The 17,180-nt window shown below is 35.6% G+C and overlaps 6 protein-coding genes across 6 annotated transcripts; 3 read left to right on the forward strand and 3 right to left on the reverse strand.

The window, feature by feature from the left end:
- Window positions 1–230: 230 nt before the first annotated feature.
- RO3G_02428 (uncharacterized protein) lies at window positions 231–2,875 on the reverse strand (the record flags this gene model as incomplete). The annotated part of the gene is made up of 9 exons (XM_067657019.1): window positions 231–547; window positions 602–707; window positions 757–804; window positions 985–1,171; window positions 1,344–1,464; window positions 1,520–2,025; window positions 2,087–2,495; window positions 2,581–2,824; window positions 2,873–2,875. 9 exons carry the CDS (start codon window positions 2,873–2,875, stop codon window positions 231–233), a joined length of 1,941 nt encoding a protein of 646 aa, XP_067513120.1.
- Window positions 2,876–5,480: 2,605 nt separating this feature from the next.
- On the forward strand, window positions 5,481–7,724 carry RO3G_02429 (uncharacterized protein; the record flags this gene model as incomplete). Its single annotated transcript, XM_067657020.1, has 3 exons — window positions 5,481–6,891; window positions 6,952–7,407; window positions 7,453–7,724. The coding sequence occupies 3 exons, from the start codon at window positions 5,481–5,483 to the stop codon at window positions 7,722–7,724; spliced, it is 2,139 nt and encodes a 712-aa protein (XP_067513121.1).
- Window positions 7,725–11,799: 4,075 nt separating this feature from the next.
- RO3G_02430 (uncharacterized protein) lies at window positions 11,800–12,417 on the forward strand (the record flags this gene model as incomplete). The annotated part of the gene is made up of 2 exons (XM_067657021.1): window positions 11,800–12,031; window positions 12,083–12,417. The coding sequence occupies 2 exons, from the start codon at window positions 11,800–11,802 to the stop codon at window positions 12,415–12,417; spliced, it is 567 nt and encodes a 188-aa protein (XP_067513122.1).
- A 333-nt stretch (window positions 12,418–12,750) lies between these two features.
- RO3G_02431 (uncharacterized protein) lies at window positions 12,751–14,533 on the reverse strand (the record flags this gene model as incomplete). Its single annotated transcript, XM_067657022.1, has 4 exons — window positions 12,751–13,219; window positions 13,270–13,677; window positions 13,744–14,171; window positions 14,366–14,533. 4 exons carry the CDS (start codon window positions 14,531–14,533, stop codon window positions 12,751–12,753), a joined length of 1,473 nt encoding a protein of 490 aa, XP_067513123.1.
- Window positions 14,534–14,900: 367 nt separating this feature from the next.
- Window positions 14,901–15,673, forward strand: RO3G_02432 (uncharacterized protein; the record flags this gene model as incomplete). Its single annotated transcript, XM_067657023.1, has 3 exons — window positions 14,901–14,972; window positions 15,029–15,242; window positions 15,297–15,673. The coding sequence occupies 3 exons, from the start codon at window positions 14,901–14,903 to the stop codon at window positions 15,671–15,673; spliced, it is 663 nt and encodes a 220-aa protein (XP_067513124.1).
- A 708-nt stretch (window positions 15,674–16,381) lies between these two features.
- RO3G_02433 (uncharacterized protein) lies at window positions 16,382–17,084 on the reverse strand (the record flags this gene model as incomplete). Its single annotated transcript, XM_067657024.1, has 4 exons — window positions 16,382–16,541; window positions 16,598–16,766; window positions 16,828–16,882; window positions 17,058–17,084. The coding sequence occupies 4 exons, from the start codon at window positions 17,082–17,084 to the stop codon at window positions 16,382–16,384; spliced, it is 411 nt and encodes a 136-aa protein (XP_067513125.1).
- Window positions 17,085–17,180: the final 96 nt, after the last annotated feature.

Below are 17,180 nucleotides of genomic sequence, written 5' to 3' on the forward strand. Positions count from 1 at the left end.
CACAAAGTTTACTAGTGCAGTAAAAGCGTTCATCTCGGATATTTACCGTAAAAGGAGAAACTAGTCCGGCATCAAATTGGTAAAAAGAAAACTATGAAACCATCGTTTTTAATTACAGTGAAAATGATATTAAGGCATTTTGGAAGTTTTTATTATAGTTGATGTGTATATATATATAAAACATGAACTTTTTTTGTGTCTACTATTCTTGTATACTTTACAATTATATATTAATAGCCTTCAACCACCGGAAGTTTAACTGGCTTTTTATCTCTTCTTGGTCTTGTTGAAATACTATCAGTAGCTCTCCAATCAGAGGGCAAACTAAATTTGAAACTTGGCGAACACACTGCTTCTGGAAGATTCCAATATTTCTTTTGTATATTAGCCACTTCAGCAAAGCTCTCTACTGCTCCAAGATTTGGTTTAACGGCGTTTAAAGTGTGCTTGAAGCTGGTTATTTGTTGATCGGGAAGTGTTTTGGGCGGTAATAATTGAGCAACACTGGCTGCACAAGAGGATGCTAAGGGTTGTAACTCATATCCACCTAAAAAACGAATGAATGAATTCACATCATTAGTAACATAAATGGGATATTTACCTTCTAGTGTAAGTGATAGACGGCCATCGCATATTTCATCAGCCAAGTCCTTTACCATCTTCGTCATCATTGCATATCCTCTGGGTGTTACACTATAACCCCCAAGCTAGAATACCATCAATAAAGCGATTTCAAAATAACATATTCACACTCACATTCTCTGGATGTCCTTCGGCTGCATCAAAACCAGCAGAAACAAAGATCTATTTTCAGTGGCTTTAGTATTTATCTTTCATATTTGCTTTTGCTAACTACCATATCAGGACGGAATTGTTTAGAAATTGGTATGACGAAATAATAGAACGCTGCAACGAATTCAGTATCACCCATTGGTTCTTCACAATACGTTTGAGCAAAAAAAAAAATTACATGTTTTTATATACAATTTTACTTGGTTTATCCTCTGAAGAGCTCAATGCAATATTTATATTCGTTCCTAAGCCATTGCCTTCTCCACACTCATCTGGTGCTCCGCTAAAAGGGTAAAATTGACCCTTGTCCCATCTGTGTATTGATATATAAAGAACGTTTGGGTTGTTGTAAAACATTTTTTGTGTTCCATTTCCATGACTACGCAAAAAAAAAAAAAAAAAAAAAAAAAAAAAAAAAAAAGATGAATAGGTCTGTGTACATATGTTGCTGTTTCCCTTCTTACTGTATGTCCCTATATGATATATCTGTTTGAGTTCAATCTATTTTCATTTTTTTTTTTTCTTTTTTTACATTTTCTTTTTGCGCTTACCAATCAATAATAAGGATCTTTTGGATCTTTGTCGGGTATTTATCAAGTGTGTCAGCCACTGCTACAGCCACATTATTATAAAAGCAAAAACCCATCGCTGTATCACTTTCAGCATGATGCCCTATTGTGTGCGCATTGGTAAGAAACATAATTTGACTTCATACTATATACATTACCTGGTGGTCGAATTAAAGCAAATCCATTTCTCAATTGACCATTGACTATAGGATCAACAAGAGACAACAAAGCACCGGCTGCTATTCGCGCAGAGAGACTTGTATGAAGCGGATGAAATGTTGTGTCTACAGCAATGCCCAATTCACCGCATGTCATTTCGCATATGAGCCCTGGTGGTGCAACAGGTTTTGGATCTGTTTGTGTTGCATCTACTGCCGCAGCAGCCGAAGAAAATTTGTTATGCTGTCGCTTAATGTGATCTTGATCTGCTTGCTTGACTGTTCCACCGCCTACACCTCGCATCACACTTGGTTTGTTTTCAGGTGGTTCAGGGTTCAATAAAGCTGCAATTGATGTTATTTTCAAGGGCCTTTTCTCAACCACGACTGATTCTTTTTCTTCATCTATTGGATAATAATTTCTAACATGGGCATACGTATGCACCTTTAATAGCTCTTGAGCAGTTATTTCTCGAGCATGAATTCGCCCAAAATATCTCAATAATCTATAGTCAAGATATTGATTCATTTGCGAATGCTTATTGTTTATAATTTTTTTTTGGTTACCGATTGGCATGGAATGCTTGTAAAATCGAGCCAATTCTATCGGGTCTTTCTGGATGAATTGTTTCTCGGGATTGACAAGGACAACAGTGAAGTGACATTCTTCTATCTTGCACAAGCCCAGTATGATATCTTGTCTGTTCACCTGACTTTGATTTATAGAATTCGGCGTAATCTTTCCATGATCGATCACTCTCTGGTCCTTTAGGTCCATAATGAAAAGAGGATGTGCGTGGATTATGAAGTCGAATGAGAGTCGGGCTTATCCAGTCAGCTTCATCTGGAGACCACCCTTCATAATGAACAAAGACTAGAGCATCCCCTGTACTTGTATCATATGTAATTTCAACTACTCTAGCGCAGTACCATTCTTTTACGTCATTTGTCCATTTAATTGCCTCTACTTGATCACCTACTTGATACGATAAAGTACGATGTTCTACATGCAATTTTCAATCTTTTGTTACACACAAGTGCTAATATCCTATCTTTTATACCTTGTTGTTGTAAATGAAGCCCCTTTAATTTCTTTTGAGTGAGATCAATACGGGTTTCTTCTTGCTTTGTATCAACAAATAACTCCTTTTTATTTTTTCTTTCTGAACGTCTTCTCTTTAATGATCCAGTAGATGATGAAGTTGATAAATTTCCATCGCTACCGTAATGGGGAGATGTTGATAGGTAACGAGTATCGGCTGACTGAGAATATCTCAAGGAAGGATCTTGTGGAGGTGTTAAAGCCTAGGATCGATCAATGATCCTATTCTACATTCAATTCAATTCACTTACCATTCCTTCCTTTTGATTGTATAATTCGTTTATATTTTTAATGTATTCCTTTTTTTTTCTAAGAAAAAAGAAAGAACAGTAAAAGAAGAAAGAAAGAAAGGAAAAAAAGAGAAGAAGAAATAACTGACAAACAGTATTTTCGGAGCTTAATGAGATTTTTTGGAAGAAAAAATAATTTGGCTGGCTTGGGATATCCAATTGGCGGCTGGGAAAAGTAATTTATTTCAGGCGCATGGTACGCCTATCTTTTTGGGTAAACTTAGCAAAAAAAAAAAAAAAAAAAAAAAAAAAAAAGACAAAAAAAAACTTTTACTCCGTTCATATATAATGACGATCGGAAGAATACTTTTGATACTACAAGTAATACCTTGCAGAAAAAGTGAATTCAATAAAACAAGTGAAAACATGAAATACAAAGAATGATTGCAGGGAACTTTCTTCTGAAAACCAGAGACTAGAACGGGGCTTTCCTCTTAGGGAGTTACAATGAATAAATTGTATAATCCATTCTATTTATCTTAGCACGTCCGCTAGAGTTGTTGTCATTAATCCCTGCATATATTTCAAAAAAGTCTTCAATAATACAACAAGAAATGAGAAGTTAATATCAATTTTCGTCAACAATTGGGTAAAATGAAAAAAGGACTTGAACGCATACGTAATGCGATGATTGCTCGGACCTTTTGGCTGTTTTTATCCATTAGAACAAAAGAATTGTTTAGACAAGGGCAATTTATAAGGAGAATAAAATATCCAAGGATAAAAATAAAGTAAAAGCTAGAATTGTCTATTTGTGGCATAACGTTATATTCATTATATAAAAGTTAAGGCGTCTATTTTCAAGTGAATAGCATAATAAAATAGAAACATCCTTTAGCCATAAGCAGATAATCCAACTCTCTTTAAAGCGGGAGAAAAAATTTGCTATAAACTTAGGTTGTATACCTGAAAGATTCATCAAATATTGCAAATCGATAGAGCCAATGCTTTGCTTTTAGATAGCCTGTCTTATTCCTAATTTAAAAATGCTCGCAGTGCCCATCATATTCAAGTACAATCTATAATAAAATGATTACCAAGCTGTCGGAGAAAGCTAAATATTTTTGTTTCAACCACATTAATCTTTCATTTCATCACGCTTTATGTCTAATCCAAGGACCAAACTCAATTTCTTATTGTCTAGTGCTAACCATAAACTAAACTCTTTTCTTTTGTTGTTCTTTGAATAATAATAAGTAGCATCTTTCTTTCATCTACTGTATCCTCATGTGTGTATTTTTATTTTATCTTGTATATCAGCATCCTTGCCTGACAATTGCACACGCACATTACGTCAGGCACACTCTCGATTCGCCCAGGAAAAAAAATCCCATACGCCTCCCATTAAACTCCGATACGTATTGCTTGATAATAAATCTCCCCGTATCTTTTTCTTTTTTTTTTTTTCTTTTTTCTCAAAAACTCTTTGTACAAACAATGTTAACACATTGGCTATTTATCTTTCTACTGTTCTATATAGTGAAACCTTCAGTAAAAGCCAATGATTTGACTCTAATACCAGCTTTGAAGTCAACACTTGGCATATTCAATGATACCAACGAATGTCCACCTTGCTTTAATTGTATGTTGCCTGGCTTTGAATGTCTTCATTTTGCAAACTGTTCAGAATATGACGGAAAGTGTAACTGTCCTCCTGGCTTTGGTGGTGACGATTGTAGACAACCATGTAATTATGCATAAAAAATTGACTTATGCTATTTGTGCTTATTAGACTCTTTCTAGTATGTGGTGCTTTGTCTGATGGGCGGGATAGAGTTCCAAGAGAAAATAATCACTGCGATTGTCCTGATGGTTGGGAAGGTATAAACTGTAATGGTAAGATAGTTTACAAGAGTCGTTTTTGGTATGCTTTATCTATTATGTATAGTCTGTAAAACCGATTCAGTTTGCGATTCTTTGGTTCCAACAGGACAAAATGGTACTTGTTATAGAGGAGGACTTACAGTATTCGAAAACTACCAAATGTGCAACGTAACAAGTAAGTTTCTTTTTGTTTTTTTGCCATTCAAGCAAACATTGACTTATTTGAATCACAGACCGAAATATTCTTAAACAATTGGACGGGCAAATACCTCAAGTGACTTTCTCATGTAATAAGCACAAAGAGACTTGTGATTTCCAATGTAAGTAGCAATGATTGGGTAAAGAGGGCTCGTTTAATTTGTATCGTTGTTTAGTTTGGGTGGATGAAGTTGAATCTTTTTATTGTCATCTTGATACTTGTGAATTTCAGCAAAGTCACGAATACGGAAAGAACTCTACAAAATATGCTTGTGAGAATATTAACTGCAGATGTATAAAAGACGAGTTTTTGTGTGGCAAAGACGGCTCTATCGACTTGACTGATATGTTGAAAGAGGAAATTGTGGGTCCTGCCTCCTTTGTTTGTGATGGACCTAACTGTGCATTTTCTGAACCAGCGATGGATGACTTGATTTCAGCAGTCTTTGGTGATGCTTCTATCTTTTTAAACTGTAACTCTGGAGAGTGTTTGCATTATACTATGGTTCCTGGTTTCGAAAGGCCAGAGAGAAGAACAAATTGGGTAATGGTCATCAGTGGATTGTTGGGTGTTGGTATTTTCCTGATCTCTGTAGCTGGTGTTGTAACCTACTATGCAAAGAGACCCAATGAAAGCGGTATCATTCAAATTGCTGATGATGAAGCAGGAAAACTCATGGCGGAACATACGCCCACTAGTCTAATTTTTAATGAAATATCATACACGGTCAATAACAAACGCGTCTTGAATAACGTATGTGGTATGGTAAAACCAGGTCAAGTCATGGCCATTATGGGTGCCTCTGGAGCAGGTAAAACAACTCTCTTAGATATCCTTGCAAAGCGTTTAAAATCCGGTACTGCCACTGGCTCAATCTATCTCAACGGACAAGATATCTCGCTCGATCGTTATAAAAAACTGATTGGTTATGTGGATCAAGAAGATGTCATGATTCCTACCTTAACTGTATACGAAACCATTCTTTACTCTGCTCTTTTACGTCTACCTCGGTCTATGAGTAAGGAAGCAAAAAAATTTCGTGTAATGGAGGTTATGCAAGAATTAGGTATCGATGCTATTAAGGACTCTAAAATCGGCCAACCAGGTGCACGCTCTATCAGCGGTGGTGAAAGGCGCCGTGTAGCTATCGCTTGTGAACTGGTCACCTCCCCTTCAATTCTTTTCTTGGATGAACCTACTAGTGGCCTAGACTCTTACAATGCTCTTAACGTTATTGAATGCTTAGTGAGTCTAGCAAGAAATTACAAGCGTACTGTTATATTCACAGTTCATCAACCACGATCCAACATTGTCACTTTATTTGATCAATTGGTTTTGCTTGCTGCCGGACGTGTCGTCTATTCAGGACCAGAAGCAGCAGCACAATCCTATTTTAAATTGATTGGATATCCTTGTCCTCCTGGATTTAATATTGCTGATTATATGATTGATTTGACCATGGGTGCTGTTCAAAAATCATCGAGTGCTCCTTTGTCTGAGTTGAATTCTTCGTCAACAGCTAACGGTCAATTACCCGAAGAAGATAACGAATTTTTTGCTTCCTCACAACCTATCAAGACACCTGCTCCATCCTTCCCAGATGCATTGGAAAACACAGCTGAGCAGTGGGCTTCTCAAACCGGACCAGGTAACGACAACACACCTGATATTGTTATTGAAGATGCTCAGCAAGATGGGTTACCCTCGCATCTTAGAGGATTACTTGGATATTATCAACACAGCTCTATTGCTGCATCTTTAAAAGACGAAATTGAAAATACCATTACAAATGCTCAATTTCAAGAAGGTGATGAGTTGAGTATCAATAGTATTACTATTTATGAAAGACCAGGACCCATTTCTCAATTTCAAATATTGGCCAACAGAACATTCAAAAACCTTTATCGTAATCCTATGCTCATGTTCAGTCACTATGCAATGGCTGTCATCTTGGCTCGTAAGTTTACTGATTAATAACTCTTTTCTTTTCTATTGCTGAGCGTTTTTCTTTATATAGTTGTATGCGGCAGCTTATTTTATCGAGTCTCTAATACGATCGCCGGTTTTCAAAATCGAATGGGATTATTCTTCTTTTATGAGGCATTATTAGGATTTATGTGTCTAACCTCATTGCAAGTATTTGCAAATGAAAGGATCCTATTTGCACGAGAAAGAGCCAATGGATACTATTCTCCAACTACTTACTTTTTATCCAAAGTACTTTTTGATATTATTCCACTTCGTGTTGTCCCACCTCTGATGATGGCCTTAATTTCTTATTACATGGTTGGTCTCGTTGAAGGTGTTACTGAATTCTTCAAATTCTTGTTAGTTTTAGTCTTATTCAATTTAACTGCTGCTGCTGTATGTTTGGCTATTGGTATTATTATAAAAAATCTGTCCTTGGCTAATTTATTGGCTTGTATGGTGATGCTTTTCTCTATGTTATTCGCTGGTTTATTACTAAACAAAGGTATAAAAAGACACACGATTTGCTGTCCCTAACTAATGATTATAGATTCGATGCCGCCTTACTTTGGTTGGTTAAAGTATTTATCCTTCTTCAATTATGCATTGGAAGCAATGTTGGTGAATGAATTATTGTATCTTCAACTTGTAGAAGAGCGCTTTGGACTTAAGATTGATGTTCCTGGGGCAACAATTCTTTCAACTTTTGGGTTCAATGCCAAAAATTATTGGCCTGATGTGATTCGACTTGGATCCATGTTTTTAACGTTTATATTGATTGCATATGTTTGGCTTGTATTATTCGTTAAAGAGCGAAGATAGATTTTTTTTTATTATATATACATTATTATGCGACAATGCGAAGGTCTTGTTTTCTATCTTTTGCATAAATATCTTTATACTTGTCGTAAATACATTTTAATTCTTCAATATATAATGCTTGCGTTGATAACAATTGTTCTTCTGTTGGTTCTGTTTCTCCAGCTTTAAGCTTTGGTACAGGAATAGGTTTGCCCACTTTTTAAAAGAAAAAATAAGTACAAAAAATAGATTAAAAACATGTCAGCTTACCAACTGTTACTATTGGGTGTCTATAAGGAACTAATCCCAAGCTATCTAATTAAATACAGTAACATTAAGCTTTGTAGGACATCATCGTCATTCATACAAACTTACAATTAAAAATGCCACGACCATGAAACAAAGGTATAGTAAATCCCATGAGGCGTTGTACGCCTTTTTGTATTTTCCAGAGTAAGGTTTCATTACTGTTATCTACTTGTTGAAAAATATCATTCTCCCCAAATGAAAAAGTAGGTATAAGGCCAGCTTGATGGCGGATAGCCATTCTGATAAACCCTAATCGCTTTTGCAAGGTCAAATCAGCTGTACCCGGACGGGCTCTAAGCGATTCGGATGCACCGCCAACGACAATTACAATAGATCTGCCTGGACCAGAAGAAAGGATTGTTTCGCAAGAATGACGCGACACGGACGCAATGCCAAGAGCAAGCATGATATCACGGTATAAAGGAACCTTGAAGTTTGCTGTTAGTGTCAATAAAGATGGAATAATGCCAGGAAATAACTGAGAAAAGCCAGTTGCCTCGGTAGCAAAATTAGCAACAGCTCCTAAACTAATGATTCCATGAGGATGATAGCCGAATATATAGTTTTTGGAAGGATCCAAGTCCGCTTCCTTTTTTTATCCATTTTCTAAGCGTTAAATATATAAAAGAAAAGCCCATTCTTTTTCTTTTACCTTGACAATTTTTACTGGAAAATAGCCTGCAAAATAATGCCAAAAAGGTAAACTGCGAAACCATTCTGAGCGGCGGCCACCATTTTCATGAGATTGGTCTATCCACAGGTAAGCCAGATAGGCAATATGAATTGGCCATAAAACTGGAAGAGTAAGAGAGAAAATGGAAAGTGACATACAGCTGCCTAACAATATCAGCCAAACTACTACGGCTGCTGTTTGCATTCTTCTTTCAAGTGGGATACCCCAAAGAGGAGCCCACTCAATTTTTGGAAAACAATCTGATACGGATGATAGAATATTTTTATTGTTATCCGGCTTTTCCATATTGTCTGGCGAAGAAAAGAAAAAAAAAAAAAAAAAAGTTAGCAAGAATTACTGCATTCGAATTGAAACTCCAGCATCGCCACGAAAAAATAAAGCTTGTTGACCAATCATTTGATAGTGCATGAAAACGCAAATAGAATAAAACAAGTCGCAGACAATATAGTTTTTATAAGCTAGATACATGGTTTGCTTAATGCTGTATTTCTTGTTTCCAACATGTATTTTGCAAAGTTCTTGCATAATCAAAGATGTTTTCAGTACTCAGCATAAACAAAAACGCAAAGGCGTTATCAACGGCCAGTATATCTCATGTACAAGCCGAAGAAATATATGCAAAATTAGGGCTATACTAAAAGCTATTTCTTATATTTGAGCGATGTTCATTTATATAGTCTATTCAGGTATTAGGTTTTCAATCATATTTTGCCCATTTTAATGTTTATTTTACTCCTCATCGACTCAGTTTTTGTTTAGAAAATTTTATTTACATGCAATCTCAAATGGGCACAGGATGTCTTTACACGTTTCTTTACACGTTAATTGTCCAGAACAGTTCAATTTGTTAAAGTATAAGAGTTAAATATCCTTTTAGGAACAAGTGGGGGAATGTAGGATGGTGTAAAAGGATATCTGAAATCAATGTTTTTGAGAGAAAGGAAAGGAAGGGTCCATAGCGTTGAATACCATCAACATCAGAGTTTTTTTTTTTTTTTTTTTTGGAAGTTTGTTGAGAATATGTGACACCAAATCTTGAACCAAAGAAGGGGCATATAGCTAATGGTACATTTGTAGACAGTAGACATAGTGATTAGTCAGATAGTAAGACTAGCAGTGACATTGTCAAAATAGCCAGTCTAGATGCCAGCAGATGCATTGACTTCGTCTAATGGCGCTCATAGGTAACCAAAGGATGGGTGCAATACTCAAAGTTGGACATCAAAAAGTGGGAAACTTGGAGTATTAGCCAGCTAGGAACCAACTCTTAGTCTCCGAATTAAATTTCTTTAATTTACGCACTCATATCAAAGCTTGGCAACCTTCCCCTCTTACACACCTTGTGGCTTGTTATTTGAAGACTCACCAATATCTGATTGCCATTGATGATACTCCAGGTTTACTGTTTCGTGTAAATCGAATTTTTGCTCTATAATTTCCATAGGATCCGATGATATAATCTCGTCCGCAATACTAAAACAGTGCATAACTTCGGTAGATGTATTGTTAAAAGAGACAGTACAGTAAGAAAGATGAACCAGAGATTAAAATATTAATGGGCTTTGACACAGATGAGTCATTTCTTCGAAAGTTAAGAGTAACGTGGAGCCGATTCCAACCGTTGTGGCTAAATCGGTGAAGGTTATAGCAGAAGCTCCTTCGTCAGCAAAGCTTAAAGATTCATATAGAATCTATACTCCTGCTCAAATAGAAGAGCTATCCAGCTTTGTTATTAAACTAAATATGTTTGCGAAACAAGCAGGACTATCTATTGGTGTTGTAAAAACAGCGCAACATTACGCTAAGCTATGTAAATGCGATGAGCAAAAATGACTACTTGGAACAGGAAAGTAAAAGAAATTAGACCTAGTAAAAGCCTGAAAGAAGCAGCACACAGTATATCTGTGCGATTCAAAACTGGAACTGTATAGATAAGCTTAGCATGGCCCCTGCACCAGGATGATACTTTTGGACTTTGAAAATATTACTAAATTTGAAATTTATTGAAAGGATAAGCAACGAATAGAATAAAGCTAACGAGTAACAACAAATCGATAAAAATAAGTGATGATATAAACATATATAACTTGCTTCCAGTAACTTGATGCCAACTTTTAATAAACTTGAGCAATTAAACATAACATATCGAATCGTCTTACGTGTCGAATTTACTATAAATGGTAATAAGCCCCAAGTTGCTTTTGTATAAAAAATAAAAGCATTATTTTATCTGAGTAGCATAGCTAGTGATTAATTTTTCATCATGTCATGATTTGATATTCGAAGCAAAGATGGATATATAGTAAATTCATAACTAATTAATCTGTCAAATAGTAAGTACTAGTCATGTCAATCTTACATATGTATGATGAAGCACCAATTACCTGTTATTGATATGATTTGTGTAATTTGTATCAATATTAGCAAGAAATCATCTTTATATTCAAGTGCTATCCAATTCCTACGAATATCAAAAGTTGTCAACCCGATTCGTATACAATAAAAGCTGTATTACGTTTCTTTCTTTTTCAAGAAAAACAAAAATAGAAAGGAATTACGACTGTTCTAAATTTGGAAATAAAAAAATAAAATAAAACAGTTCCGATATCGGCTATTCTTATTTCTTTCTTTTTCATGGATAAACGAACAGATTTATCAGTTATAAACACATTGCCAGCCGCCATTCCTCCTACATCTAAATTAAACTTTTTAAGACACTGGTGGCAAAGGTCTGAAAAATCAGCTAATATTGCAGAGGCTCGCATAATAAAAAGGATTTACGATGCATTGCCTGGCGTAGCTAACCAGATACCAACATTTGCTCGCATCGGTCGTATATCAATTGACAATGAAGGCAAGAAACAGATTAATACCCTTTACATAACACAAAACCAGAAGCAAGATATTCCATACAAATTTGAAGCAGAGCGCACCCCAGATTTGGATAGCATTATTAGACAAGAAGATGATAATTCAAATAGAAACTTGGTTATTTGTCATGGATATGGTGCCGGATTGGGATTTTTTTATAGGAATTACCAACAACTATCACAAGTCCCAGATTGGCGTTTGTTTTCTATTGACTGGTTAGGCATGGGTAATAGCTCAAGACCAAAATGGACAATATCTAAAAAATCAAATGAAACTTGGGATGAAATTGTGGATACTGTAGAAGATCATTTTGTAGAATCTTTAGAAAGTTGGAGAAATAAAGTAGGAATCAACAAGATGACGCTATCTGGTCACTCACTGGGTGGCTATTTTGCTACTTGCTACGCATTAAAGTATCCGGAAAGAGTAGAAAAGCTTATCCTCATTTCACCAGGTAAAAAGAGACGCTTGCTTATAACATTATTAATCTAACAGTATTCTATAGCTGGTATACCTGAAGCTCCTTCTGAAAAAGTAACAAAACCTGACGATCAAAGTCCACAAGAAACTTTACAAAAGGAAGCAAACGAGATTGGCGCTGCTTATCAAGCTGAAGCAGCAGCTGCCGAAAATGTCGCAAAACAAAAAACAGATAGTGAAACACCCGCAAGAAGAAAAATTCCGGCCTGGGCTACTTATCTTTGGGAAAAGAATGTAACACCAATGAGTATCATTCGTATGACTGGTCCTTTTGGAGCAAGACTTGTACATTCTTATACTTCAAGGCGATTTGCACATCTTTCTGAAGCAGAACAACATGATTTTTATGATTATTTGTGAGTAATCCAAGGAAAATATCCTTCTTTTATACTAACTTTTCTTTTATAGATATAATATTACTTCCTCTACAGGTTCTGGTGAATTTGCTTTAGCCGCCATTTTAGCTCCAGGAGCATTTGCCCGCAAACCTTTATTTAAAAGATTGGCAGACTTGAAGGTGCCTACTGTATTTATCTATGGTCAATACGATTGGATGGATTATAAAGCCGCAGAAAAGGCTAAAGAGCACATGAGTGTGCCAGTCAAAGTGATCAAAATTGCTTCAGGAGGACATCATATGTATTTAGAAAATCCAGAAGATTTTAATAAAGTAATTAGAGAAGAGATGCAAAATTAGGCATCTGCCACTAAACGTTTATTATTTTCATTAATCTCAACATGTTCCTCTTCAACGGGTGGCCAAATTAAGTCTACATCCATAACATCCAATTCAAGAAGATCTGCTGAATGAATACCAGCAATTGTTGCTAGATTTGGTTTTGTTCTACCTAAATCGCCATGAACAAATTCTTTAATATAAGTACCTGCCTGCGCGTGCATTTCAAATACGCCAAAATGAGCTTCCTCTGGCTTATCACTTAATCGAGCGATATTGGCTGAATAGATTGTTTTAGGACGTATGATTGCGGCTCTTCTTTGAAATACTCTTATAGGAGTCTTTTGTTGAATAGGACATTCTTTGCTACTGGCTTCATTAATGTGCTTTACTAATTCATCTGTCAATGGCTCAGAAAGCCATACAAGTGCTCTATATTTCTTTGTCTTCTTTTCTTCCCCCTCTTTAATGATTCGCAAATGTTTACTGATAATAATATGAGTATATTGCCTTCCTTCATTCTTTCTTCTACTTACGGCTCAACATATGTTAAATGTCTCACTTGCACTGCATCTTTGTGTAAAGGTGATTGATTGATTTCATCTTCAAGCTTTTTATATTCTTCGTCAGACAAACGTGGTATTCTGGGATTTACTAGTTCTAAAAAGAAGGGTCTGCCTGTACCCAACATGCGCACATTAGCATCTTCGCGTCCTGCACTACCAAACTTGGCATCATCTGCTCTGTGATATTTTTTGACAAGCTCAAAACAATCTGATACTGAATTTTCTGCTAGTTTAGCTCCTCTCACGCTCCAAGGTGTTTGACTGTATTCTCTAGAAAACTTCAGGTATCGACCACCAATATAAGTAGGTGCATTCATCAATGGTACAGAGCTGATCTTGGCTTTCTCAGTAGGTGCTGCAGGAGGAATGGAAGTAAGTCTATATTAAAGCATAAGTCTACTGTTTGACATTTTTATTCCCTTATATTTTTTTTTTCTTCCTTACTTTCTGGCTTCTTCAGTATCGAGCTTTTTCAATGCATAGTGAATACACTGTCTTGAATCGCCTACAGTCACTCTTCTTCTCTTTTGCCGTATTGTTTTTATCTTTAACAAAGGTTTTTCTAATTGTGCCAACATCATATGTTCATGTGAAGAAGATTCATGGTCTATCACTACCGTCATACGTAATCCAGCATCATTATCAATCTTCAAATCTGTCTGTTTTTCAATATATTCTCCAAGTAAAAATTTGAATATATTCTTGGGATCCTTAATAAAACCTTCTTCATCTAATCCGCTATATTTATGCCCTTTATCTTCCAAATGAATTCTTATCAAATGGTTACGAATCAGAGTACTAACAGGTAGGGTGCAGCTCAAGGATATGGTGTTTACTTGATAGGGATCAGCTTTCAATTGTTCAAAGGACTCCTTAATATATTCATCAGCATATTGAAGTGAGCCTAGACAGGCAGTGCATATTCCTTCAGGTATAACAAGCGAAGTTGTCTTTTCTATTAATTTCTTAAAAACTGAAAGTAATTCCTTATTTTATAAAGCTTTTGTATTAATTAAACTTGATTCCATTGATTACTTTTACTCTCCTCTCCTCTCCTTTTTTTTACCTGTTCTTCAAAGGAATAAAGCTTCAGGTTATTGCATCCTAAGAAGCGAAGACAACAACGACAACAACAACCACATTCAAGTAGTGTCTTGATGGTAGATAGCGTTTGTTCATAATTGTTATCGTCATAAAGCTTTACACTCTGTACAAACTCTTTTATAACTGTCATATTTTAAGGAGAAAGAGAAAAGAAAGTAAAAAAAAATTGTGGCTTGACTTATGGTCTACTTTAAATTTCAAAAGCCGGCCTTTTCTCTTTTTCTTTCTCATTTCAACGCGTTGAAAAAAAAATGAGTGTATTTCCAAAAGATACGATTAAAGTAAGTATATTATTAAAATTTCATTCAATAATTACTGATATCAAATAGAACATTGGCGAGTCTCTTGGAATATCTAATTTAAAGGACGAAACAACAACTGCTTTAGCGCAGGATGTTGAATATAGAATTCATGAACTTATTCAAGTAAATTCAAAGTAAAACCAAAAAAGCACAATTAACCTTGGTTTTTTTTTTATTCAGGAAGCAACAAAGTTCATGCGACACTCTAAAAGAACAAAATTGACTGTAGAAGATATTAATGCAGCACTTCGAGTGAAAAATGTGGAAGTAAAGTTATATATTTGAATTTAGCCTCTTGTTTTATTCACATTTACATTTAAAAGCCTCTTTATGGTTACATGCAAGGAGATTCACCCAAGTTTCGAAAGACAACGGTGAATTCAACCGATGTTTATTTTGATGATGACGAAGAGATTGATTTTGACACCGTTTTAAATAAGCCTTTACCCAAGATTCCTTTAGATGTCACTTTTACAGCTCATTGGCTTGCTATCGAAGGTGTACAACCTGCCATTCCTCAAAATCCTACTCCTAACGGTAAGGAAAATTCTCATTTGTTTTCATACGTGAAATTGAAATACGTGTATACAGATGCGAAGGCTGAATTATTATCAAAACGTAACAAAACACACGCAAGTTCTAATGGCATCACAACAGATCAAGTGAACGTAAAACCGCTTGTAAAGCATGTATTATCTAAAGAATTACAAATGTACTTTGAAAGAATCACAGAGGCTATATTGAATGATAATGAAAGATTGCAATCACAAGCATTTGAAAGTTTACGACTAGATCCGGGACTGCATCAATTATTACCCTATTTTGTTCAGCATATTCATAAAAAGGTGGCACAAAATCATAAAAACTTGGATATTTTAGAAGCCATGTTATCTATGGCTCACGCATTATTAAATAACAAACACCTCTTTATCGAACCTTATGTAGGTATACACGCAGAAGATGAATAATGTACGCTCCTCCTAAAATTATTTTTAGTTACACCAATTGATTCCACCTATCTTGTCTTGTTTAGTAGGTAGAGTGATTTGTGAAAATCCTCAACAGCAGGATCACTGGTCCACACGCCGTCGTGCAGCCCATTTGATTGCTTACATTTGCAATCGTTATGGAAAATCATATCATACTTTACAACCACGTATTACAAAGACGCTGTTGAGAGCATTTTTGGATCCAGGTCGCCCACTGACAACACAATATGGAGCCATTATTGGTTTAGACGAAATTGGAACAGAAGTGACCCGCGTGTTGGTTGTACCAAACATCAAGTTTTATGCAGAAAATTCTTTGGATTATTCGCTCCACAGTACAAATCCTCTTAGAGTAGAAGAAGCAAATAGATGTAAACAAGCACTCGTGGTAATATAAATGGCTTTTGTTTTGTTTTGTTTTCCTAATTATTCAATATTTGTATAAAGGACATGCTGAAACATATTGCAGAACAGCATCAATCAGAAAACACAAGTATGGAAGAAGATATTCAAGAAAAAGATAAACAAGACTTGATAGAATTCATTGGTGCCACAGTGGGTGAAGCTTATTTAGCTACTGAAGAGAGAGAATCAAGAGTAAAGGCAATTCTTGAATTAATTCAATAAAGAGTTTCTTCCCAAATTGATTAATTGGCAAAATTTATTTATAAGACGTAAAAAAAAAACTTAGAATCTAAGCTTGCTGAAGAACCACTTGTTCTTGCCTGTTTGGTAGCGTTCTTCAAACAACTTCTTGATGACCTTCTTGGAATCTTCACGTTGAGTAGGTTCCTTGAAAGTTTCAGAAGAGATGGTACCCTTGATTTGTTCCAATTCCAAAGCATAACTATTATACATACAAATAAATAAAACATTCAAGATATTTGCATGCTATTATATTACCGAGTAGGCATCATGTGGTTGTAGTTGACAATCTTGATGAAAGGCTTAACCTTGGAACGCTTGGCAACCTTCTTCTTACCCATGGACTTGGTAACCTTGAGGGGAGTACGTTCGATACCAGCAACAACGGCATAACCGTAGGGTCTTTCCTTGGTACCTTCATCGTGGTCTAATATGTATAATCAGTATCTGCAAAGTGCGCGTTTCTTTTTTTTTTGTTGGATACATACTACGGACGACAACAGCCTTCTTACCGGCATAACGTCCTTGAAGGATGACAACAACCTAGAAATAATGAGAATTGAGTCAAAAATGAATTTAAAATTGAAGAAGTCCCAATATATTTTTTTTCTGTGCATCTCTCTTTCTGGTATCCTTTTTTTAGTTTATCCATCCATCCATACACAAAAATATATTCATCCGTCTTTTACTCAATAGTTGTTGTGAAAGATTGCTTTACCTTTCCAGCTTTAATGAATTTAACCATGGCTGATTAAAGGGGATTTATAAGAGAAGGGAAGTAAATCTGTTGAGCGTATACGAAACTTTATTCAAAAAATCACAACTCTCTCCCACACGCACC

The sequence above is a fragment of the Rhizopus delemar genome, genomic scaffold, assembly GCF_000149305.1.
Source record: "Rhizopus delemar RA 99-880 supercont3.2 genomic scaffold, whole genome shotgun sequence".
NCBI classification, from domain to species: Eukaryota; Fungi; Mucoromycota; class Mucoromycetes; order Mucorales; family Rhizopodaceae; genus Rhizopus; species Rhizopus delemar.